We start from the raw sequence: 27969 nt of genomic DNA, 5'->3' as shown, positions 1-27969 counted from the left end.
GAGGAAGGAGTCATTTTGGGAAAAGGAAAACCATGAGTGAAGGTCAATTGAAAAGAAGATAGAGTATGTTTGTTGTCGGAGTGTAGGCTGTTTTAAGGCCTTGGTTAGCTGTATGCCTTCTGACTTTAGGTCCCCCTTTTCAAACACTGAATTGCCCTCACATCTTATGTTAATTAAATTTATAGATTATAAGTTATAAAATTATAAAAGTTATAAAAACTTATAAAATTTACAAAAGTTATAAAAGTGATACAAGTTGAATATTCCTTATTCAAAGTGCTTGGGATCAGAACTGTTTCAGACCTTAAAGGATTTTAAGGTTGTATGCATTTTGTAGACACATTAAGGAATAATTTATTAATTTAGATTTTGCTGATTTTTTTGTATAATGGAGGCAATAATTTTGTGTTTGAGATCTCAAAGATTTCACTAGGCCCTTGGAAATATTTTAGGCCCCAAATACTGTTATCAAAGAGCCTAGCAGATAAAACAGCCCTAAAAATAAAATAAAATAATGATATAAAATAAACCTCCCAACAAAGAAAAGCTCAGGTCCATATGGCCTCACTAAACCATTCCACCAAAAATTAAAGAAGAATTAACACCAATCATCCTCAAACTCTTATTAAAAAAAAAAAAGAGAGAGAGAGAGAAGGAAACACTTTTTTTTTTTTTTTAATTTTTAGATAGGGTCTTGCCCTGTTGCCCAGGCTGGAATGCAGTGGCACAGTTTCGGCTCACTGCAAACTCCACCTCCCAGGTCCAAGCAATTCTCTGCCTCAGCCTCCCAAGTAGCTGGGATTACAGGCACCCACTACCATGCCCAGGTAATTTTTGTATTTTTAGTACAAGGGTATTTTAGTGACAGGGTTTCACCATCTTGGCCAGACTGGTCTTGCACTCCTGGTGTCATGATCCACCCACCTTGGCCTCCCAAAGCGCTGGGATTACAGGTGTGAGCCACCATTCCCGGCCAGGAACCCTTTCAAATGCATTCTATGAGACTAAAATTAGGCAGATACCAAAATCATACACAAAAACTACAAGAAAAGAACACTGCAGACCAATATTATTAATGAATATTGATGCCAATACCCTCAACAAAATATTAGCAAGCCAAATTCAATAACACATTAAGAGGATTAGACATCGTGTTTCAAGTGACATTTATTTGTGGAATGCAGGATGGTTCAACATAGGAAAATCAATCAATGTAATATACCACATTAACAAAATGAAGGTCAATAGCCACATGATTATCTCAATTGGTGCAGAAAAGCATTTGACAAAACTCAACACCCTTTCAGGATAAAAATGCTCAACAAACTATACATTTTTTAAAATTGCCCTGAATAATAGAGTTCATATATGAAAAGTCCACAAGTAACTTTATAGTCAACAGTACAAAGTTGAAAGCTTTTCCTCTAAGATCAGGAACAAAGCAATGATGTCCACTCTCATCACTTCTATTGAATATAGTACTGAAAGTTCTATTCAGAGCAATCAGGAAAGAAAAAGAAATTAAAAGCAACCATATAGGGAAGGAAGAAGTAAAATGATCTCTGTTCTCAGATAACATGATCTTATTAATAGAAAACCCTAATGATCACACACACACACACACACACACACAAAACCAAACTAAATGTTGCCTTAAAAAGACATACAACAGTTAAATTTTAAAAAGTGAAAAGGGATATACCCTGAAAAAAATACATCTATATCAGAAAAAGTAGAATTTAAGGCAATAAAATTAAATCGAAATAAATAGGAACATTTCATAATACTAAAATAGTTAATTTTCCAGGAAAATAAAACAAGTTAAAACTTTTACTTATTATCATATAGCATGAAAATGTATAAAGCAAAAATTTAGTGAAAAAGACAAATCCACAATTCTAGTGAAAATTTTAATGTACCTTTCTCATTAGTTGACAAAATATAGGTATTGATGTAGCATAAATCAATATAATTAACAAACTTAATTTAATGGAAATATGTGGAACACTGCACCTCAACTAAAGAAAGTGAACTATTTTCAAGTAGATAAGAATTGATTACTATCATAGATCATAGCCTGTGTCATAAAGCAAGTCTCAACGGGTTTTAAATGATTTAAATGATATAGAGTGTGTCTCTTGATCAAAGAGGAATTAATCTAAACATCAAAAACCAAAAGATAACGATATGCTCATAAATTTTAAACTACAGTAACTTATGTGTCAAAGAAGTAATCATAATGACAATCAGCAAATAGTTTGAGCTGAATGATAATAAAAATATGGAGTACCAAAACTTGTGCAATATAATTAAAGCCAATCTTACAGTAAAATTTATAGCTCTAAAATGCATATATTAGGCAGGAAAAAGAATGGTTCAAACTTAATTACTGGAACAACCATCTCAATAAGGCAGAGAAAAGAAATAATAAACCCCCCAAAAACGGAAGGAAGAAAACAATAAAATATAAGTGGGAATTAATGAATTGGAAAGCAAATGTACTATAAAGTGGATCAATAAAAACTAATATTTTGAGTTTTTCAACAGGAAGCATAGCAATAGAAACTAGATAAATTGGAGAGAAGAAAGACCAGAAAAATAAGAATAAAACATCAGTGAGGTGTGGGACAACCCAGGGGCCTAAGATACATATAATTCCAGAAGAAGATGTGAGAAATGACGGACAGAAAAGATATTTGAAGACGGGCCAGGTATGGTGGCTCACCCACCCTAAATTAGTTCCAACACTTGAGAGTCCAAGGCGGGCAAATCACTTGAGCCCAGGAGTTTGAGACCAGCCTGGGCAACATGGTGAAACCATGTCTCTACAAAAAATACAAAAATTAGACAGGCGTAATGGCAGGCATCTGTATTCCCAGCTACTTGGGAGGCTGATGCAGGAGGATTAATTGAGCCAGGGAGATCGAGAATTCAGTAAGCCATGACCATGCGACCGCACTCCAGCCTGGGTGGCAGAGTGAAACCCTGTCTCAAGAAAGAAAAAGAACAAAAGGAAAGATAATCCAAGTGTATAAAATTATAAACTCATGGATTCAGGTAACTTAATGAGCCCCAAATTGAAGAAACAGGAAGAAAACTACACCAAAACACATCATAATCAAATCAAGGAAAACCAGAGATAAAGAGAAAATCTTGAAAGAAGCTGTTGAAAAAAATGACACATTAAATAGAAAAGAACAATGATAAAAATTACAGCAGAGTCTTATCAGGAACGATGCCTGCCAGAAAACAGTGAAACAACATTTTTAGTATTGGAAGCAAAAAAAAAAAAAAAAACTTTTCACCCTAGAATTCTGTAAATATTTTTCAGACACACAAAAGCTGCAAAATTCAAATCAATAAAGACATTCAGGAACAGAAAAATATGGTACCAGATGGAAATTTCAATCTAAATAAAGGCATGAAGAGCATTTGAAATGGCAAATATGTGAGCAACTATAAAAGAATTTTATCTCATTTTTAGTCTCTTCAAAAGACAATTTATTGTTTAAAGATAACAAAAATGTATGGAAGGTTTAAGACATATGTAGAAACAAACTGCATAACAATGGCACAAATGCAAAAATGAGAGAAAGGTTATAAATATACTGTTGTAAAATCAATAATGGAGATAAATAAAATCTTTAAAAAAGACTCAATCCAAAAGAAGGCAATAAATAAGAAAAAAGAAACAGAACAGATGGAAAATTTTTACAGTGTGTACTTAAAATCAATTATAATTTATCACATAAAATAAAATTGCTTAAACATCTTATTTATAAAAATAAGATTGTTAAACTGGATAAAAAGCATAACCTCTTCCCAAATATGTACAGTATTCAGAAAACTCACTTTAAATATAAATTGATTAAAAACAAAAGACAGGAAAAGGTATACTTTGGTAAAACTAATTAAAGGAAAGTTGAAGGGACTACAATAATATCAGACAAAGAAGGTTTCATGGGAAGGAGCTTTATCAGGGATAAAGAGGGTTATTTGAACCTTGACTTTCTTAAAGAAAGTACAAGACACCAAATGTTTAATTAGTATTTATAGAAAGATCTATACTTTGACATCGTTGGTGACAGTTATCCGATATTCTCACCCGAAACACATTCTGCAGAAAAAGAAATTGTATGCTTAGCAAAAGAGGATAGTGGCTTCTGTGTTTAGATTACTTAGAGTAGAAATCTCACAGTATCTTGATAATCTATATTAGTTTTATATTCTTGCTAAAAAAAATAAGATCATAGGTTCCAGGTCCACCTATCTTTTGGTAGTAGGAGGTCAGGGAGTCACCATTTAACTCACCACAGAACAGGTCCTTGCATTAGCCCTCACTATACTTAGGTTTCATAATCCATGCATTTATCATTGACTATACGCAAAACTACATTGGTAGGCACTGAAGGGTGATTCAAAAGAAGTATCAATTGTCAATAACCAAGGTCCACACTCTTCAGTAGAAAACTGTGGAGGAATTGAGGGTAAAACTTCCTTGTAAAACTGCAAATCTTTTTCTCTTCCTGAGCTCTCTATTTTTTTAATTTTATTTTTATTTTTTATTTTTTGCTAATGACTTGAAAACATGATGTTCTCATTAACCCTTTTCTTAAAACAAACAAACAAAAAAATTCCCGTGCATATTCTCTTGGTTTCTGAGGGTAGAAGAGAAAGGAAAGAAGACGAGACGGAGGGAAGAAAACAATACATATGTATTTCTTGCTGGTAACTTAGTCATTCTGGTATCTACAACCAGATTTTAAAGGAAATATCTTGCACATTGTAAGGGATTGGCAGGGAAGGAGAGGCTATTGCTCTTTTTCCCTTTACTGAATTGTAACTTGGCTGAGGCAAGAATGCAGAATAAGATTATAGATAGATGATATGTTGGGATGCAGAACTCCAATATGGAACTCTACTAAAGCAAATACTTCGTTAGAAACACCTTTAAGGGTTTGCCAAGTGAGAGTTTCTTCTACCACAGTGAATACAATATTAGAGATTTGAAAACTGAAAAGATAATCTGGCTTCTCTTAATAACATTTATAATCAACCAGCATGCTGTTAAGTAGGAATTGATATCATTTATATACAATAGATAGGTTATCAAATATATTTCCTTTTGCATAATTTATCTTAGTTTAATATGGAGTTTATTTTTATACAAAAAGCAAAGATAATTTTATAATAACCAAGTAGGCATTTTAGATAAGCTACTAGCTGAACATGAGAGTGGCCAACACCAGGTCTTTGTTCTTCAAGGCATCACACCCTTCATAAAATAAAAATTTGGCACCTCAATCATGCCAACAGTAAGTTAGTTTATTGGTTATGGATAGTGATTATGATGTCAGATTGTTTGTGTTCAAAAAGCAGCACAACTATTTATTTGTGCTGTGGTCTTTAATCCATTACTTAACTTCTCAGTGCCTCAGTTTCTTCATCTGTAAAGTAATTAAAATAAGATTATACTTTCACAGGATGTTTGTGAAGATTAAGGGAGATAAATCATATAAAGAAATAAACACACACAAACAAACACAATACATTTTAGTTCATTTTTTAGCCATAGTAATTCTCCTAAAAGCCGGGCAAAGTAAGTATATATGATACCAATTTCACAAACAAGGAAACAAGTTCAGAAACACTAAGTGACTTGGCCAAGATTAAATTTAAAAGATTAAAACCCTGTTTTTCTTGCCCCAAACCCTATAAATCTTTCACTATACCACACTTGTTCTCATGACAACTATTGTACATAAAGTATCTAAATCTAAGGATTTAGAAAACAACTAGCTTCTAATTAGGTGCATCATGCACTTGACGTAGGTGTTCAATAAATATAAGACAAGATACTGACTGAATGAATAAATATAAACCTGCAATTCTAACCAGGATTGTCCTCTTGCCCACTATGCCTGATTTATTCTTGAATGTGTATATTTTTTATTTGCCCCTTCATTTGTATATTTTTAATTCCTATTTTCCTCCTCCTTCCTCTAATTGCTGATTCAAATTCTACACATTCATATTTATCAAGGACCTCTACTAGACTTTACCTTGATATTTCCCACAACTTCATGAGTGTTGCTAGAGATGTATATCATCTGTGTTATTATTTTTTAATGTTTTTCTTTAAATCAATGCACTTCTTATTCTTAAATTTGTTTGAAAAATAAACTACCATAAATGAAAAACCAGTTTTGCTTGGCATAAATAAACAATAGCTGTAAAAATCACTACTATGTAAATAAAAAAATAAAATTCTAGCTAGAGTTTGTTCTTTGCTTGAGGCTCAGCTTGAGACATGCTTGCTCTTTAATAAAATAAACTATTATAAGCAAATGTTAGATATTAACGATATATGTGCATCCAATTAAAATTTTAGAATTTTCTCATTCAAATAACCAAGTAAACTGCAAGAAACCTGAAAAGGAAACAACTTTCTCATTAAATGTTTCAATCTTATTTAATGCTGCTTTCTGGTACTACCTTATAGAATCTCTCACACAACAATCTAGAAAACATTAGTTTATCTAATTACCCACCCAGCTTCAATATTATTTTGTGAATTGCACATTTTGTCTATGAAACTTATTTTTGGACTTAATTATAACATTTCTCATATGCTATTTAATTAGTTTATGTCATTTCAAGTAGGCAGATACAAGAGGACTCCTCAGGATGATAAAGTCTTAGTCACAAGTCATGGTTTAGCCAGATGAGAAGTAATCTCGTGTCTAATGACTCAGTCAATGCCATATGGAGAAAGGATGAAAAGAATTTGAATTGGTTATAATAAATTATTCAACAGCAAATCAGTAGAGAATTATATATCAGAATAGATGTATATATTCTTTCTCTTGTACCTGTTAATGATATTATCATGTTCTCTGTGTAAGTTTGTTAGTTAGAAATATTCTGCAATATCCTTTGTGAGATAAGAATATTTAACAAAGTTATTTGTTGTATTGCTGTTCAAGATTTCTGATTTAAAAACTAAACGCTTGAGCAAAGTTTAACTTTGGATTAATGTGATTAGCATTTCAAAATTCATTTGCATTTCATAAGACTTCAATTTCATATTCAAAAATCAAACTCAACAAACAGATTGCCAACCACCTTGACTAAATTTTGGGTCCTTACTAAACATCTCAGTTTGAGAATGGTTAACCAAGCACACTGCTAATTTGTATTTGACTTTCCTGAGATTCTTTATAGATCAAAGCTTGGCCTTTTCTCAAAACACGTGTTTTATGAAAGTTATAAATAATAAACAGGAATAATTGAAAATGTCTTCACTCATTAATTCTCACAACTTTAACCATATTCCATAGCACTCATCTTTACCAAGCTTTTGTATCCACAGAACTGAGTCCAAATTTGAAAGTTGTATTTATATGGAAACACTTTATCATTTTTAAAATATCTTCTTGATTTCAGGGAAAAAAAGGAATATTCTATACTTGATTAAATATTTGAGACTTACAGAATTTTGTCCTCAAAATATCAATGTATTCATTAATATATATAAATGTCCAAACCTCTTACACTGTTCAATTGAAGGGTTTTGAATTGATATGTTTTATTAAGATTCAGCTACATCTTAATGTATAGTTATATTTCCTTTATTATGTTCCTCTAGAATTATTACACATTTTTGAAGGCTAAAAATATTCAAAGAAAGGATAATCAGAAGGTTTTGTCTTCTCAATGAAGTCTGTCAAGCTTCCATTTGGAACAGTTTAGTGGAAGGAAAAGCTGTTTATTTTACTGAAAGAAGATGAAAACTAGAGTTAACAGACCTGGCCTATATACCTGGTTCTTTCCTTAAGAAAGTAATTTTACTGCTCTCAGCTAATGTTTACAGATCTGCAAAATGGAAATATAATATTTCCTTTAGAGGTATCAACTAATAATATGAAACTGATCATAAAAGTCGCTTGCAAATAGTAACTATAATTATCCAACTAGGAAATTTTAAATAAAGTATTCATTTTTCTTTAAAAATTGAAATCAGCTAGGTAGAATTTTTTTTTACATTATTATTTTCTACTGTCATTCATTATATCCATATGTTTCTACTGGTAAGCACTGGAATCACTTCTCTGAACAAGATAAGAAGTCTGCCCCCATGGAGTTACTTCCTGACAGAAAGTAATAATTTTTTAAAGACAAAAGTAAAATGTGGTAGTAATAAAAGTACTGTTGAATGAATGAAGCAATGAGGTGGAATGATGTGAAAAGGTCTGGGGAAACAATTTAGGTGGTTGGGGAGACTTCTCTGAACAGCGACTTCTGAGCAGAGTCAGAAAGCAAGAGAGGAAGGAAGGAAGGAGGGAAGAAAGAAGGAAGGGAGGAAGGAAGGAAGGAAGGAAGGAAGGAAGGAAGAGAGAGAGAGACAGAGAGAAAGAGAGAGAAAGAAAGAGAGAAAGAAAAGAAAGAAAACCTCAAAGCAGAAAAGGCCTTGTGCTTTCAATCTGCCACAGCAAAGCCACGAGTTGGAGTACAGTGAAACAGGGCCTGAATGGTTGGAGATGAGTTGAGGAGTAATAGGAGCCATTGGAGCAGTGAAGTTTAAATTTAAAAAGATTTTCCTAAGCAGCTATTGCAGGTACTCAGGGGAGAGATACAGGTGCTGGGTGGACAGTAGCAGAAAAGGTAGTGAGACTTGTTTGAATTTGGAGTACATTTTGAAACTAGAGGTGATAAGGGTGAGAAACATAGGCGACTCAAGAAAGGCTTCTAACGTTTTGTTTTGTGCAACTGGAAAACAAATAGCACCATGTATTGATCCAAGAAAGCAAGGGAAGAGACAGATTTCAAGATAACAGTCAAGAGTTCTGTTTTGGGCATGTTAAATTTAAGGTACTGATATAGAGAGTCAAGTGAATATACAAAGGAAGCAAGTGGACTTTTAAAAATGTCATTATTGGGCTTTTATTTGTTCCAAAATTATTTTCTGTATTTTTCATGTGCCAAATCTTGAAAATGCTCCATGGACTCAAAGGTGTTGAAGTGATCTTTGATTATAATTCTTTCAAGTGACTTTCCTTGCAGAAACCTTTCCTAGACTATATCATAAAATAATTCCTTACATTTTAAAAGTATCTGTCTGAACTTTGCTGCATATTCTCCAGGTCATGAGATGCACCATGACTTAGTAGGATTACGACACATGGCAGCCCCATTCATTAAGCACTTACTGAAGGATTTTTGTTTTCTATGTTATCTCAGGATATTCAAGGTGTGAGGTTATACCAGATCCTATGAAGCAAGACTCAGCAAACTATGGCCCACAGGCAAAGTTGAATACCTGACTTTTTCAAAATAAAGTTTTATTGGCACACAGTTATTCCCATTCTTTAAATATTGTGTATGGCTGCTTTCACATCAAAAGGCAGAGTTGAATAGTTATGACAGATATTTATGGCCCGCAACACCTAAAATGTTTGGCCCTTAAAGAAAAAGTTGGTTGAACCACTTTTTCTTAAAAACCTTCTAGGAAGTTTCCTGTAATCATGAAGAATCATGATTTTATGGTTTGAAAACAGTGAATCAGAAATGAGCCAAAATTCATGCTCATTTACCACCTGAAACAATTGTGAGAATAGATCTGATATACAACATTTAATTGTATTTTTTTTCTTTTTTTCCCTCTAAAGCTGAGACTCAGAGTTCAATTAAAACAACAAAAATACCAGGTAAGTTCTCTTTTCTCTCTCTCTTGGTATTTTCATGGGTAAAATTTCAAGAATAAAACAAGTTACAACAATCAGTTTGGGGGCAGGGAGAAATAGCATAAGGGAAAACATTACATCACAAATAAAATGTTTAGAAAAACTTGAGTTTAAAAAATGCAGACCAGGAGAACTTATAAAGACATTTCTGAGTGTTCTGTGACTAAGGTGAGTGGAGCCAGCTCTAGCAAATGTATAGAGTGTGTGAAATTGCCCTCTGTCCTCTGTCCTCTGCCCCCGAACCCACTGTTCTTGATCTGTTTCTGTTGTCAGTGTGCCCTCTCCCAGAAGTACAAAATGTCTTCTCTTACTTTCTAATAAAATCTGGTTGTAGTATTGAAAAAGATGATGTTAGAAACTACAGTTAACAATCTAAAATGTTATCATTCCAGTTAGTGCTCGTATTTGCCACCCTTAGTTTTAGACTGAATGTGTTTCTGATAATGGAGCAACAGGAATTGAAAATCGTTGGGCACGGGAAGATGGCAATGTTGGGTCTTCTTGTTTTGAAATCATAGTTATCTGAGGGATTTTTATCTTTCTACATCCTACCTGGTACTCATACAAATGACAAATCTCATAAGCTTTCAATGCTGGTTATCTTTGGTATATGGAAACTAAATGAAAACTAACACAGGAACAGAAAACCAAATTCCGCATGTTCTCACTTATAAGTGGGAGCTAAATGATGAGAATTCATGAGCACAAAGAAGGAAACAAGAGAAACTGGGGTCTACCTGAGGGTGAAGGGTAGGAAGAGGGAGAGGAGCGTTAAGAATAACTATTGTGTACTAGGCTTAATAGCTGGATGATAAAATAATTGGTACAACAACCCCCCATGACACGAGTTTACCTATATAGCAAACCTGCACATGTATCCCTGAGAATAAAATTAAAGTTTAAAAATGAAAATAAACTAAAAATGTGAAATAAACCTATAGGTTCATATAACTTTTAAAAAATTACAAAAATAAAAAGAATTATGAGTGACATTAAAAATTATGAGTGCTCCATTTTCACAGCAAATATTCTAAGTAATCACCTTAGCCTAACTTCTACCTCTTGTGTTCGAGGAATTTGAATCAAATTATTATGCTTTTAACTTTTAATAATTATCTTCTTCTGTATCATATATCTCATTATTAAAGAAGTTATTTTTATATTATTAATTCCCTTTCCTCCACTAAACACCATATTTTTTATTCACTAATCACCATATTTTTTATTACTTCCATCTTCATAGGCTAAAAATTGGCAGGCTCTAGAGGAAAAAAAGCAAAACAAAACAAAAACAATGCTTCCAGTGAGAGAAGACTGATGCAGTTCTGGGAAGAGATTTTCTTTCCCCTCTGCTTCATAGATTGATTATCAAGGAGAAGTCAGAGATGAAGAATTGGGAAGCAGCCAAATTGTCAGTTCTCTTTAAGGAGAGACTGAAGGATCCTTCATTTTGTTTAAAGAAATTTTATTTACAAAGTGCCAGCTATAAGTTTAATTGATTTTAGTGGAATAAAAAGCTCATTTAGGCTATTTTTATTTTTCAAGTTATGTAAACTAATTTTCCTAAGCCAAATAATAGAAAAACAATTTATTTGAATAGTGGATTAGAAAGAAATGAGACTGGTTCTATAAACCACTTGAAAATTGAGTCTCATTTTTTTCATTCAAACTTCAAATATGTATTTCAGCTAAAGACTAAATCAGAAACACCATCCCCCAAAAGATGAATTAACACATTTATTAACAGGGCATTCTTTATACTTCTGTGTTTTGTTTTATTTTTTTCAGATTAAAAACTTCTTTAGTTTTATGTATTTGGCATCAAAGATGTTAAAATACCAAATTTGTGGAATATTCATCCATAGGATTAAAGACAGGCATATTATTTAAAATAATTCATATTTCTGTTTTAGGTAGAAGTTCACATAAAATTGTAGCCCATAGAATTACTAGTCCTGTTTCCTTTCTATAAATATAAGCAAATATGTATTCAGTCTTTGAATGTATCACATACAGTTCTCACATTTGATATTTTCTTTAACATTATGCAGCTAGTTTTAATTTCCTTGAAAAGTTACATTTTTACAACGACTTCAAAAACTATTATTAAGAGTCCAGAAATTGATGATGATTTTATGTAGAACCTTTATGGGGGATAAAAATAAGTAAGGATTTTATATAAAATGTAAATTACAACCAATTATACATAGATATAATATTTTAACATTATAAAACAAAAATAGATCCATGTTGGTGACATCAGCAAGATGGCCAACTAAAAACTTCTAGTGCTCTTCCCACTTCCCACAAAAAACTAAAAATAATGAACAAGCAACTACATTTTGATCAAAATAACTAAAGGAAAGCTCTGGAGAACAGCAGCAGAAATCCTGTGGACCACTGAAACACAGGATGGCCACATAGGAAAGAGGAGGAAACACCTTGCCTCTGCCATCCCATTTCCCTAGTTGGGATCAACTCAAAACCAGAAGAGATCCCTTTCTGCAGGAAAAAGGTAAGCAAGAGGACCCCAACAACCACCATCATCGCCATGGACACACGCAGTCTTCGCACTAAAGACTTCTGCAGTCCTTATAGGGTTTGAGGCCTGCTGAAGGAGTGCCCCAGAGTCTACATACTGAGCTATCCCTAGAGAAGGAGCTGATGCTGTGCCCCTCCCTCCTCTTCTCAGCCCCTACCTCTTGCCTCATGGCTCATGCTGCTACTGCCCTGTACAATCTTGGGAAAAAGTGCATCCTGCTCCAAGCCTGAGTATGCATTGCATCCCTCCATCCCTGATGTTTTGTTACTACTGCAACAAGCCCACATTATAGCATACCATCCTCCAGCCAAGCTGCTACTATGTCCTACCCCCAGGGCCAAGTTCCATGGAGCTACTCCACTCCCTACATTCCAATTACTGTGCACCCTCCTCTCAGGGCTGAACTGAAATGGCACTCCAACCCTCAGGGACCTCAGGTCTTCTGCACACCAGAGCAGTCATGCCCCTCAATGCCATAGATGAGGCAGCATACCCCACCACCACCATCTGGGATCACAGACTTCTGGCACACTAGAGCAGTCAACTCTCAGCCCTGGCTCCACAGAGAAGACAGCATACTACCCACAGGGGCTCAGAGCTTTTGACACACAAGAACAATTGCACACCCCAGTGCCATAGCTGATGCAGTACCCTACCCCACAGGGATCCAGAGGCTCCACTGACACGTATGACCATGATTTCTGGGGCCAAACAGATGTGGCACAACACATCCCAAAGAATTAGGGCCTGGCTTGAGCTGTGGCACCCTGCCCTCCAGGCTGAACAGCCACATGCCCTGCCCACCCAAAACTGCACTACACCCCTACAGTCTGAACTGCTGAGACACGCTGCCTCTTGGGGAAGTGGAGCTGTGCTGCACCCCTCCCACCAAGGTCCAAGGTACAGCAGTGTCTTGCCATTTCTGCATCATTGCTGCTGCTGTACCTGGCCTCACAGAGCCTGGGGTAGTGATATGTCCCACCATTCCAGGGTCCAGAGTCACCACTACGTAGTACCTCATCACCAAGTGTCTACATTTTTGCTGACCTCTGTTGACTACTGGTCCCAAATTACAGCTATTCTTTGCTCTCTGGACCCAAGCTTCTAAAAACTCCTTTTTCTACCATGCTGTGCCAGTGGGGTGCCATGTCCACTAGGGTCACAACCTCAACTATATTTCAGCACTCTGGGCCTAGGCTGCTGAGGTGTGCCTCAGAGGAACAGACCCTGCCTTACTGGGGAAACTGCATTCATTTGTATCTTGGAAAGTGAAACTATGCCTCAAGTCCAAGGTGCTACAGTAGTCTCACAAGACCCTGAGCCCATGACCTATATCCACAGCTACTCTGATCACCTATGCCCTGGCTCCCAGTCCTGCTATGGTTGCCTGTGGGCCATATCAGACCAAACACAAAAATGGTTCTCTTCAGCTAAGACTCCCCACTGTGGGAAAGACAAGAACAGGAGAATTGTTAAGACTTTGCCCTAGCAACCTATGCAGCCACTATCACTTCCACCAGCTCCTACAAACTAGGCCACTGAGGCACCTACATTCATTGCTGACATTGATCACAACTAAAGAAGCTGCACATTGATTACCCCACTGTGCCTACATGTAACCAGAGCCACCCTGCCCAACTGGAAGCCTCAGACCCATATGCAACTGAAAGTCTTCCCCTACTAGAGTTTGAAAAAGGAAACTACATCACTAAATATGCAGACATCAATGCAGGGACACAAGAAACATGAAAGAGCAAGGAAGCATGGTACCACAAGGCAACCATAGTTCTCCAATAACTGGCCTCAAAGAAGCAGAAATTACAAACGGTCTGAAAAGCGATTTAAAGTAATGAGCTGGGCTGGGTGTGGTGGCTCATGCCTGTGATCCCAACACTTTAAGAGGCTGAGATGGGTAGATGACTTGAAGTCAGGAGTCCAAAACCAGCCTGGCCAACATGGCAAAACCTTGTCTCTACTAAAAATACAAAAATTAGCCATGTGTCGTGGTGCACAACTCTAATCCCAGCTACTTGGGAGCCTGAGGCAGGAGAATATCTTGAATCTGGAAGGTGGAGATTTCAGTGAGCCAAGATCACACCACTGCACTCTACCCTGCATGACAGAGTGAGACTTTGTCTCAAAAAAATAATAAAAATAAAATAAAATAAAATAATTAACTGAAGGAAACTTGGAAATTCAAGAGAATACAAATAGACAACTTAATGAAATCAGGAAAACAATTCATTATATAATTAGGAAATTCAATGAAAAGATAGACATAAAAAGATCCAAACAGAAATCTTGAAGCTGAAGAATTCGATCAATGAAATAAAAAATATATTAGAGAACTTCAAGAGCAGACTAGATCAATCAGAAGATAAAAACTGTGAAGTTAAAGATAGGTCTTCTGAAATTACTCCATCTGACAAAAAATAATAAAAAATAGTGAAGACAGCCTGCAAGACTTATGGAACACCATTAAGCAAGCAAATACTACAACAGAAAAAGAAACAAAGAATGAGACAGAAAGCTTATTTAATAAGATAATTGCTGAAAATTTCCCAAGTCTTAAAAGAGATAGAGACATTTGGATTCATAAAGCTCAAAGGCCCTCCAAAATGTACAACCCAAAGAGATCCTCTCTAAGGCACATTATAACTAGACTGCTAAAAGTCAAAGACAAAGAGAAATTTAAAAGCAACGAGAGAAAAGCATCGAATCACATGTAAAGGAATTGCCATTAAGTTATCAGTGGATTTCTCAATAGAAACCTTGCAGTTCAAGAGAGATTGAATAATATATTTAAAGAGCTGAAATAACAAAAGCACTGCTAGAGTTTGAAAAAGGAAACTACATCACTAAATATGCAGACATCAATGCAGGGACACAAGAAACATGAAAGAGCAAGGAAGCATGGTACCACAAGGCAACCATAGTTCTCCAGTAACTGGCCTCAAAGAAGCAGAAATTACAAACGGTCTGAAAAGCGATTTAAAGTAATGAGCTGGGCTGGGTGTGGTGGCTCATGCCTGTGATCCCAACACTTTGAGAGGCTGAGACGGGTAGATGACTTGAAGTCAGGATATATACTATGTTCAACAAAGCTATCCTTCAAAATAAAGGAGAAATAAAATTGTTCCCAGACAAGAAAAGCTGAAGGAATTCATCACCACTAGACCTGCCTTCTAAGAAATGCTTAAAGGAGTTCTTCAAGTGGGAATTTTTAAAAAATGACAATTACTATTATAAATACAGACGACATATCTATAAAGTACAAACTCACTGATAGAGCTAAATACGTAGTAAAATCAGGAACACTCTAATACTGTAATAGTGGTGTATAAATCATGTGTAACTCTAGCATGAGGGTTAAATGTCAAAATAGTCAAAAATAACTAAAACTATAACAAGTTGCTAATAAATACACAATACTAAAAGATGAAAATTGTGACATCAAAAACAAATTGTGAGGGGAAAGATAAATGTATAGAGTTTTTGTATTCAACAGAATTTGAGTTATTATCTGCTTAAAATAGTTGATTATAAGATGTTTTATGGAAGATTCTTGGTAACCACAACATAAGAAACTACAGCAGGTATACAAATGATAAAGAGAAAATAATCAAAGATTAACACTACAGAAAATTACCAAATTACAAAGATAGATAATGAGAAAGAAACGAAGCTACCAATAATCAGGAAACAAGTAACAAAATGACAACAATGAGTCTTTTCTTATCAATAATGACCTTGGATACAAATAAATTAATTTCTCTAGTTAAAAGACATAGAATTATTAAATGAGTAAAAAGCAAGATCCAACTATATGCTGTCTACAAGACACCCAGTTAAGCTTTAAGGACACATAGGCTGAAAGTAAAGAAATGGAAGAAGATATTCCATGCAAATAATAAAGAGAGCAGGAGTAGCTATACTTACACCTGATGAACTATACTTCAAGTCAAAAACTGTCACAAGAGACAAAGAATGTCATTATTTAATGATAAAGGGATCAATGCATCAACAAGAGATTACAATTGTAAATATATATGCAACCAACATTGGAGCACCTAAATACATAAAACAAATATTAATGGACATGAAGGGAGAAATAAAGAGCAATATTATAATAACAAGGAACTTTAATACCCCACTTTTTGTTTTTTTGAGACAGAGTCTCACTCTGTCACCCAGGTTGGAGTGCAGTGGCACAATCTTGGCTCATTGCAAGCTCCACCTCCTGGGTTCAGACCATTCTCCTGCCTCAGCTTCCCGAGTAGCCGGGACTACAGGTGCCTGCTACCACACTTGGCTACTTTTTTTTTTGTATTTTTAGTACAGATGGGGTTTCACCGTGTCAGCCAGGATGGTCTCGATCTCCTGACCTCATGATCCGCCCATCTTGGCCTCCCAAAGTGCTGGGATTATCCCACTTTTAACAATGGATAAATCATCCAGCAATCCCACTACTAGGTGTCTACCCAAAGGAAAAGAAGTCATCATATTAAAAATACACTTGCACATGTATATTTATAGCAATATGATTTACAACTGCAAAGAAATGGAACCAACCTAAGTACCCATTGATTAATGAATATATAAATAAGATGTGATATATATATATGTGTGTGTGTATATATATGTGTGTGTGTGTACACACACATATGTATATATACATACACACACACACACCATGGAATACTTCTCAGCCATTAAAAGGAGTGAAATAATGTCTTTTGCAGATATTTGGATGGTGCTAGAGGCCATTATTTTAAGTGAAGTAACTCAGGAATAGAAAACCAAACATTGTATATTCTCACTTACAAGTGGGAGCTAAGCTATGAGTATGCAAAGGCATACAGAGTAATATAATAAACTTTAGAGTTTCAGAAGGGGAAAGGTGGGAGTGGGGCCAGGAATGCAAAACTACACATTAGGTATAATATACACTACTCTGGTGACAGATGCACTAAAACCTCAGAATTCACCACTATATAATTCATCCATGTAACAAAAAAAAACCCCACTTATACTCCAAAAGCTATTAAAATAAAAAGGAACACAAAATTAATAAAAAATAATTTTAAAACAGTAGATAGATCAACCAGACAGAAAATTAATAAAGAAATACTCGACTTGAATTGCACTTTTCACCCATTAGACCTAACAGACATATACAGAGCTTTACTTTAACAGCAGCATAATATACCACACTTTTCTTTAGTTCAAATGGAACATACCCTAGAATAGGCCATATGGTAAGCCACAAAACAAGATTTAATAAATTTAAAATTGAAATAATACCTAGTATCATTTCAGACCATAATGCTATGAAACTAGAAATCAATGATAAGTGGAATCTTGGAAAATCCACAATTATACGATAATTAAGTAACATACTCCTGAACAATAAATGAGTCAAAGAAGAAATAAAAAGAGAAATTAAAAAATATCTTGAAACAAAAAACAATCAAAGCACAACATACCAAAACCTATGAAATGTAGCAAAAGCAGTTCAGAGAAAAGTTTATAGCAATACATGCCTACATTAAAAACAAAAAGAATCTCAAATAAGTAATCTAACATTACACTTCAAGGAACTAACAAAAGAAGAATGAATTAAACCCCAAATTAGCAGAAGGAAGAAAATAATGAAAATAAAAACAGAAATAAATCAAATAGAGAACAGAAAAATCATAGGAAGAATCAATAAAAATAAGAGTTGGTGCTTTGAAAAAATAAAAAAAGGATAAACCTTTAGCTGGTCTAAATGAAAAAAAGGGAAGACTAATAAATAAAATCATAAATTGAAGTGAAAATATGAAACACCTCAGAAATTAAAAGGATCATAAGAGACTACTATGAAAAAATATATGTCAATGACTGGATAATCTAGAGTAAACAGGTAAATTGCTTAAAAAACACAATAAAACAAAACAAAACAAAACAAAAAACCAAATCCTACCAGGATCAATTCAAGAAGAAATAGAAAGCCTGAACAACAGACCAATAACAAATAAAGAGATCAAAGAAGTAATAAAAAACTTTCCAACAAAGAAAAGTCCAGAAACAGATAGTTTTATAAAAGCTGAATTCTAGCAAACCTTCAGAGAATGAATACCGATACTTCTTAAACTCTTTTTAAAAAACAGAAGTAGAATGAATAGTTCCAAACACATTTTATAAGGACCACATCACCTTGATACCTAAGTCAGACAAAGATATTACAAGAAAAGAAAAATGCAGACCAATCTCTCTGACGAATGCAGATGCAAAAATCCTTAGTAAAATATTGAGGATTAAACTAAACCCAACAACATAACAAACTAAACCCAACAGCATACCAAAAGAATTATATATTGTGACCAAGTGGGATTTATTTCTGACATGCAAGGCTAGTTTCACATACAAATCAATCAATGTAATATATCACATTAACAGAATGAAAGATAAAAACCACACAATGATCTTGACACAGAAAAAAGCATTTGACAAAGTCCAACATCAATTCTTGATTTAAAAAAAAAAAAAAAACAAAACTCTCAACAGTTTAGGCATAAAAGGAATGTTCCTCAATATAATAAAATCATTTATGAAAAGCCCACAGCTACAATTATAATCAATGGGGAAAAGTTAAAAGCTTTTCCACTCAGACACAGTACTAGGTAAGGATGCCCACTCTTGTCACTTCTGTTCAACAGAGTACCAGAAGTACTAGCAAGAGCAATCATACAAGAAAAAGAAATAAAAGGCATTGAAATCAAAAAGAAAAAAAACTCCATTTGCAGATGAAACAATCTTATATGTAATGATTCCACAGAAAAAAACTGTTAGAACTAATAAATGAATTCAGTAAAGTTGCAAAATGCAAAATTAACATACAAAAGTCAGTAGCATTTCATACACAAATAACAATCTAACTGAAAAAAAAAATTTCATTTATGGTACCATAAAAAATTACTGATGCTTTCTGACTTACCACGGGGTTACATTCTGATAAAGCCATCATACATTGAAAATGTTGTATGTAAAAAATTCATTCGATACCCTGATAAACTCATATTAAAGTTGAAAAATTGTTAAGTCAAACCATCACAAGTCTAGATGCTCCTCAGCTTACAATGGGGTTATGTCTTAAACCCCATGGTAAAGTTAAAACTTGTAAGTTGAGGACCGTCTGTCCTTAGGAATAAATTTAACCAAGCAAGTGAAACATCTGTATACTGAAAAAGAGAAAACATTGATAAAAGAAATTGAAGGAGACAGAAATAAATGGAAAGATACCCTGTAGTTATGAATCAGAAGAATTGATATTGTTAAAATGTCAAAGAGCAATACATAGATTCAATACAATCCTTGCTAAAATCCCACGGTCATTCTTCACAGAAATGAAAAAATTCCAAAAATACATATGAAAACATGAATGACCCCAAATAGCCAAAAAAATTCTGAAAAGAAAAAAACAAAGTTGGAGGCATCACACTTCCTGAGTTAAAATTATATTATAAATCTATAATAAAACAATATGGTGCTGACATAAAAACAGACACATAGACCAGTGAAACAGAATAAAGATCCTGGAAATAAATCCAAACCTTTATTGTCCACAAATTACAAAGACACTAACTGCACACAATGGGTATATAACAGTCTTTTCACTAAATGGTGCTGCAAAAACTGGATTTCTACACGTAAAAGAATGAAGTTGGACTCTATCTTAAACTATGTACAAAAATCAACTCAAAATGGATAAAAGACTGAAAGGTAAGAGCAGAAACTATAAAACTCCTAGAAGACAACATAGAGGAAAATCTGCTGGGCGTTGGCCTCAGCAATTTTTTTTTTTGGAAATCAGACCAAAAGCTCAGGCCACAAAATCAAAAATAAATAAATAAATGGGACTACATCAAACTACAAAGCTTCTGCACAGCAAAGGAAGTAATCAGCAAAATAAAACAGCACAGTACAAATTGTGAAAAAAAAATTGTAAACCATATACCTGATAAGGGGTTAAGATGCAAATGTAGAAAAACAAATAGCAAGATTAAAAAATGGGCAAAAGACCCTGAATAGACATTTTGTGAAAGAAGACATGAAAACTGCCAACATGTGCATGAAAAGGTGGTCAACATCATTAATCATCATGGAAATATAAATCAAAACCACTATGTGATACTACCTCACACCCATTAGGATAGATATTATCAAAAAGTGAAAAGACAACAAATGTTGGCAAGGGTGTGAAGACAAGGGAATTCTTTTTTTCCCCCAACTTTCATTTTAAGTTCCAGAGTATATGTGCAGGATGTGCAGAGGTTCAGGTTTGTTACATAGATAAACATGTGCCATGGTGGTTTGCTGCATAGATCATCCCATCACCTAGGTACTAAGCCCAGCATCCATTCACTACTCCTAATGCTCTCTGTTCCCCTGCACACTTCTCCCACCACTGATAGGCCCCAGTGTGTGTTGTCCCCTGCTCCATGTGTCCATGTGTTCTTATGGCTCAGCTCCTACTTATAAGTGAGAACATACAGTGTTTGGTTTTCTGTTTCTGCATGCATTTGCTGAGGATAATGGCTTCCAGCTCCATCCATATCCTTGCAAAGGACATGATCTCATTACTTTTTATGGATACCCAGTATTCCATGGTATATATATACCAGATTTTCTTCATCCAGTCTGTCATTGATAGACATTTGGGTTGATTCCATATCTTTGCTATTGTGAATAATGCTGCAATGAACATATGCATGCATGTAACTTTATGATAGAATGATTTGTATTCCTTTGGGTTTATGTCCAGTAATGGGATTGCTGGGCCAAATGGTGTTTCTGCTTCTAGGTCTTTGAGGAATTGCTACACTGTCTTCCACAATGGTTGAACTAATTTACACTCCTACCAAGAGTGTAAAAGCATTCCTTTTTTCCTGCAATCTCACTAGCATTTGTTGTTTCTTAACTTTTTAACAATCGCAATTCTGACTGGCGTGAGATGGTATCTCATTGTGGTTTTGATTCACATTTCTCCAATTATCAATGATGAGCTTTTTTTCATATGTTTGTTGGCTGCATGAATGTCTTCTTTTGAGAAGCATTTGTTCATGTCATTTGCCTGCTTCTTAATGGGTTGTTTTTTTTTTTTTTTCCTTGTTTATTTAAGTTCCTTGTAGGGTCTGGATATTATACCTCTGTCATATGGATAGATTGCAATTTTTTTTTCCTATTCTGTATGTTGTCTGTTCGCTCCGATGATAGTTCCTTTTGCTGTGCAGCAGGTCTTTAGTTTAATTAGACCCCACTCGTCAATTTTTGCTTTTGTCCCAATTGCTTTTGACATTTTCATTATGAAATCTTTGCTTGTGCCTATGTCCTGAATGCTATTGCCTAGATTTTCTTCTAGGATTTTTATAGTTTTCAGTTTTGCATTTATGTCTTTAATTCATCTTGGGTTAATTTTTGTATAAGGTGTAAGAAAGGGGTCCAATTTCAATCATCTGCATATGGCTAGCCAGCTCTCCCAACATCATTTATTAAATAGAAAATCCTTTCCCCATTGCTTGTTTTTGTCAGGATTGTTGAAGATCAGATGGTTTTAAGTGTGTGGTCTTATTTCTGAGTTCTCTATTCTGTTCCATTGGTCTATGTGCTTGTTTTTGTACCAGTACCATACTGTTTTGCTTACTGTAGCCTTGTAATATAGTTTGAAGTCAGGTAAGGTGATGCCTCCAGCTTTGTTCTTTTTGCTGAGGATTGCCTTGGATATTCAGGTTCTTTTTGGTTCCATTTGAATTTCAAAATAATTTTTTTCCTAATTCTATGAAGAATGTCAATAGCAGCTTAATGGGAATAGTACTGAATCTATAAGTTATTTTGGGCAGTATGGCCATTTTCACAATATTGATTCTTCCTATCCATGAGCATGGAATGTTTTTCCATTTGTTTGTGTCTTCTCTGATTTCCTTGAGCAGTGGTTTGTGGTTCTCCTCAAAGAGGTTCTTTGCTTCCCTTGTTAGTTGTATTCCTAGGTATTTTATTCTCTTTGTAGCAATTGTGAATGTGAGTTTATTCATAATTTGACTCTCTGCTTGCCTGCTGTTGGTGTATAGAAATGCTAGCGATTTTTGCACATTGATTTTGTATCCCAAGACTTTGCTGAAGTTGCTTATCCGCTTAAGAAGCTTTTGGGCTGAGACGACGGAGTTTTCTAGGTACAGGATCATGTCATCTGCAAACAAAGATAATATGACTTCCTCTCTTTCTATTTGAATATCTTTTATTTCTTTCTCTTGCCTGATTGCCCTAACCAGAACTTCCAATACTATGTTGAATAGGAGTAGTAAAAGAGGGGATTCTTGTCTTGTGCTGGTTTTCAAGGGGAATGCTTCCAGGTTTTGCCCATTCGTATGATATTGGCTGTGGGTTTGTCATATATGACTCATTATTTAGAGGTATGTTCCTTCAATACCCAGTTTATTTAGAGTTTTTAACATAAAGTGATTTTGAATTTTATTGAAGGCCTCTTCTGCATCTATTGAGACAATCATGTGATTTTTGGCTTTAGTTCTGTTTACATGATGAATTACACTTATTGATTTGCTTATGTTGAACCAACCTTGCATCCTGGTGATGAAGCCAACTTCATCATGGTGGATAAGCTTTTTGATGTGCTGCTGGATTCAGTTTGCCAGTATTTTATTGAGGACTTTTGCATTGATGTATATCAGATATATTGACCTGAGGTTTTACTTTTTTGTTGTGTCTTTGCCAGGTTTTAGTATCAGGATGATGTTGGCCTCATAAAATGAGTTAGGGAGGAGTTCCTCCTTTTCAATTATTTAAAATAGTTTCAGTAGAAATGGTGCCAGCTCTTCTTTGTACCTCTGGTAGAATTCAACTGTAAATTCATCTGGCACCAGGTTTGTTTTGTTTTGTTTTGTTTGTTTGTTTGTTTTTGTTTGGTAGGCTATTTATTACTGTCTCAATTTCCAAATTCGTTTTTGGTCTATTCAGGGATTCAGTTTTTCCCTGGTTCAGTCTTTGGAGGGTGTATGTGTCCAGGAATTTACCCATTTCTTCTACCTTATGTGCACAGAGGTGTTTATAGTATTCTCTGATGGTTGTTTGTATTTCTGTGGGGTCAGTGGTAATATCCCCCTTATCATTTCTGATTTTGTCTATTTAATTCTTCTTTCCTTTCTTCTTTATTAGTCTAGATAGTAGTCTAGCTATTTTATTAATTTTTTTCAAAAAGCCAGCTCCTGGATTCATTGATTTATTGCAGATTTTTTTGTGTCTCTATCTCCTTCAGTTCCACTCTGACCTTGGTTATTTCTTGTCTTCTGACAGCTTTGGGGTTTGTTTCCTTTTGGTTCTCTAGCTCCTTTAGTTGTGATGTTAGGTTGTTGATTCAAGATCTTTCCACCTTTTATCAGCCAGGGGAACTCATGTACGCAGTTGATGGAAACGCATACTGGTGCAGCCATTATAGAAAATAGTATGGAAATTTTGTCTGGGTGCAGTGGCTCATGCCTGTAATCCCAGCACTTTGGGAGGCTGGGGCAGGAGGATCACCTGAGGTCAGGAGTTTGAGACCAGGCTGGCCAACATGGTGAAACTCCATCTCTACTAAAAATACAAAAATTAGCTAAGTGTGGTGGCACGTAACTGTAATCCCAGCTACTCAAGAGGCTGAGGCAGGAGAATCACTCGAACCTGGAAGGTAGAGGTTGCAGTGGGCCGAGATGGCACCGCTGCACTCCAGCCTGGATGACAGAGTAAGACTCTGTCAAAAAAAAAAAAAAAAGGAAAAAAAAGAAAATAGTATGGAAATTTTGAAAGAAATTAAAAATAGAACTACCCAAGTGATCCATCAATCCCTTTTCCTGGTAAATACCCAGAGGATATGAAATTACTACCATATAAGGATATGTGAATTCCCATTTTCATGACAGCCAAGATGTAGAAACAATTTAAGTGTCTGTTAATGGGTGAATGGATAAAAAATAATATTCCATATTCAGTGAAATATTATTTAGTCCTAAAAAATAATGAGACTTGTCTTTTGCCAAAACATGGATGAACATGGAGGACATTATGCTAAGTGAAATAAGCTAGACACAGAAATAATATTGCATAATCTCACTTACATGTGAAATCTAAAAATAAAAAAATCAAATATACAGAGATAGAGAACAAAGCAGTGGTTACCAGGGACAGACAGGAAATGGGGAGACGTAGATTAGAGGATACAAAGTAGCAGTTATGTGGGATAAAGTCTAGGAGTCTATTGTACAACATAAGGACATTGTTAACACAATTGTACTGTATTTGGGATTCATGCTAAATGAGTAGATTTCAATGCTCTTGCCACAAAAACAACTAAAATGTATAATTATGTAAGATGATTGATGTATTCATTTACTTCACTATAGTAACTTTTACTATCTAAATGTATCTCATAATATCATGTTGTATACCTTAAATATATATGATAAAATTTATTTTAAAAAATGTATTTAATTTTTAAAATGAGAGATCAAAGAAAGATAATTATAGTTATATGGAAATGATCAATTGATCAATCAAGGTCTAAAGATATCTCCACTCATTTCATTCAATAGCACAACAGTAGTATGTGATAGAAAGCTGTGTTTAATGATGCTTAACATGAGAAAATTATGCTCAATATTCAAAGTATTGGGGAAAATCAAACTGCAACTGCCCACTGTAACATATCCGGTAGGGCCCCAAATTTGGTATGAACCTGTGCTAACTATACAGAATGGTATATTTAATCAACCACCATTAACCAAGGCATTTAATAAATATTCGTCCTGTTCCTATTATGTGTACACTAGCTAAAAGAGGAAAGATACATGGAGCCTGCCTTTGGCAGTTACTAAGGACACAAGTCAATATTATACATAACTATAATAATTCTAGTAGCCATGTAGGCATAAAGTAATATGTTATGGGTGAATTTCAGATAATCTTACATAAGATCAGAGGATAGAGTAATTTTTGTTTTTTGTTTTTTGCTTTTTTCCTTTGGCTGTGGTTCAGGTAACCGTTGGGTGGGAAAAAAAGCCAGTTTTAAAAGAGGAGAAAGGGTTCATGAAAGTATTGACCCCTTGGCAGCCAGATTATTCTACCTACTCATTTTTCTAGCTCTAAGTTCAGACCTAATGAGGAGATTAAAAGACCTACTGAAAAGTGATGAAGGGCTGTTTATTCCCTAAAGATAATGCAAACATTGCATAGCCATTACAACAATTTTGAGCAATGATGGAATTCTCTTTTCTTTAGCCTTATCATTTTCATACAGATAGGCAGAGCTAATAACTTGTGCTTGAAAAATGAACCTTTTGATTTCATTGATAAGAGACCTCAGCCCTGAGCAAAATGGACCATTGTGCCTTACCGAATTGAGAAAGGAATAAGCCATTAACCCTTAATTTTCTGGGGAAAACAACTGTATTAGGGTCCTCCAGATAAACAGAACCAATAGGTTGTGCACAGACAGCGAGAATGAGAGACAGAGAGAGACAGGGAAATAGATAGCGGGATGTAGGGAGAGAGAGAGAGAGCAAGTGAGAATGAGAGAGAGAGAAAGATGTATTGTAATAATTGACTCATGTGATAATAGAGGCTGAGAGGTCTAAAGACTCAGGCAGGCTGATGGAGTAATTCCAGCCTGAGTCCAAAGGCCTGAGAACCAGGGTAGCTGATGGCATAAGTTCCAGTCTAAAAGTTGGCAGCCTCAAGCTCCAAGAAGAGCCAGTGTTTCAGTTTGCGTCCTAAGTCAGGGAAAGACCAATGTCCCAGTTCAAGAGAGTCAGGCAGAAAAAGTTCCCTCTTTGTTCTACGCAGGGTTTCAACTGGTTGGACGAGAGGCAACCAGTCAGGGAGGGCTATCTGCTTTGCTCAGTCTGCTGATTCAAATGTTAGCCTTATCCAAAAGCACCCTAACAGACATGCTCAGAACAATGCTTGACCAAACATCTGGGCACCCTGTGGCGCTTTCAGTATGACACATAAAATTAATCATCACAATATTCCTACAGCAACTAGCATAACTTAAGATCTCATCATACATATCTGTTTTACTTTCCTTAACTGTGTTTCAGAGTCTCAGTTGCATTGTGGTCATTACAGTTGATAGAAAAACAAAGTCAGAACAGGTATGAGAAGTGCCACCAAACCTGACCACGGGCCTTTGGAAAAGAGGATGCTCCATCCTGTCTGAGTATATTCACTGTGGTTGACACTCTTAGTTTTGGGCATTGGCTGCTGACCTCTAGGAACTTACATAAAGTGAAACATGACTCATTCTATACGGGGGGTAGTTTATCTGAGTTTTCTAACTTTGAATGACAGAATCCTGCTATTGTCGTTTAGTTAGGATCCAGTCAAGCTAGAAACATACCTCTAGCAGAGTAATATCTAGAGTTTTTTTTAAACTTAGGATTTTAGGGTGTTTAGAAAATTAATTGAGAATAAAAGTATTCAATTGTCGAATGAGAAATATATCAATATATATGTGGTAGTGTCTGGTACAAACTTCCCCTTAGGAAATTGTACAGATTCCGGGTATGGCTAAGTGGTTTCTTATCTAGTTCAGAGATCTGCTGAATCTCAAAGTAGTGCTCTGCACTGTTCTTGCATTACCCTAGTCTGCACTGAAAAGTCATAAAAACTCAGTCTTCACTGGTGAGCTGCCCAGCAATCACTTTAGGAACCAACACATTTCCTGCTACTGCTAAAGGGGTATGATTCTCCAATAAACTCTATGACATGCTTATTTACTATATTAGGAATAATTCTCCCTGTCCCCTTGTGTCTATCTGCATGGTCTGGTTTGACCTACTGAAGGAAAGTGTTTAGCTTGTTTTGATAAGAAAAATGCCTTTGTGATTGAGGCCTAAATTGAAAATATATTATATTTTATGTAGCAAAAATAAGAGTCTTGTCTTTATAACTCATCCCTACTGAAATACAGCAGCTTAGGCAGCATGATTTTGGGGTTGATATCACAGACTCTAGAGCTTGCATTCAAATCCTGGCTCTGCCACCTACTTGCTGTGTGGCCCTGGGCAAATGAATATCTCTAGGCATCAGTTTCTACTTTGTAAAATGCAAATATTAATAATACAATAATTAAGTGTGTTAATATTTGCAAGACACTTAGTCTCTTTTAAGGTTTTGAAAATAAAATCCTTCTTAATATTTTCATGTCTACATTCATGATGCAGGAGGGGATAAGAATATCTCAAAACTTTCAGAATGCTAAGAACAGATTTTATTGATTCCATTGATAATGATGCCATAAGTAACTAAGATAAACATTTTAAAATCTATCGATTACATGGCATATTACAAAGAAAACAGAAAGGGTTTTGAGTCATATTTGGCTTATGGCTTAGCCTTGCACTTACTGTTAAATATATTACTTTATCTCTCTGAGCCACAGTATCTCTCATCTTTAAAACACAGGATTAAAAATGTTTACTTAAGAATAAAATAAATTAGCACATATGGAAGTAATTAACACAGTGCCTCAGTCACTCTCGTCATGTATAATTTTGTAAAAACTACTATTTAAATCAAAAAGAAAAAAAATTCCTTTTCTACAACAAATATTTCTACAGAATTACCTAAAGTAAATGAATCCCCATTCAGTTA

The 27969-nt window shown here is 35.0% G+C and overlaps 1 protein-coding gene across 2 annotated transcripts in view; it reads left to right on the top strand.

Moving 5' to 3' along the window:
* The window catches only part of EMCN (endomucin), a 121455-nt gene that overhangs the window by 58773 nt on the left and 34713 nt on the right, over positions 1 to 27969 (top strand). The window contains exon 5 of one of the 2 annotated variants that reach the window (XM_025385544.1): positions 9669 to 9707. The exons of the other annotated variant lie outside the window; for it this stretch is intronic. Coding sequence (XP_025241329.1) covers positions 9669 to 9707 — 39 coding nt within the window. The remainder of the gene's footprint in view (positions 1 to 9668; positions 9708 to 27969) is intronic. 2 annotated transcript variants of the gene reach the window in all.

The sequence above is a fragment of the Theropithecus gelada genome, chromosome 5 (assembly GCF_003255815.1).
Source record: "Theropithecus gelada isolate Dixy chromosome 5, Tgel_1.0, whole genome shotgun sequence".
NCBI classification, from domain to species: Eukaryota; Metazoa; Chordata; class Mammalia; order Primates; family Cercopithecidae; genus Theropithecus; species Theropithecus gelada.
This window is presented reverse-complemented; position numbering and strand designations above follow the sequence as displayed.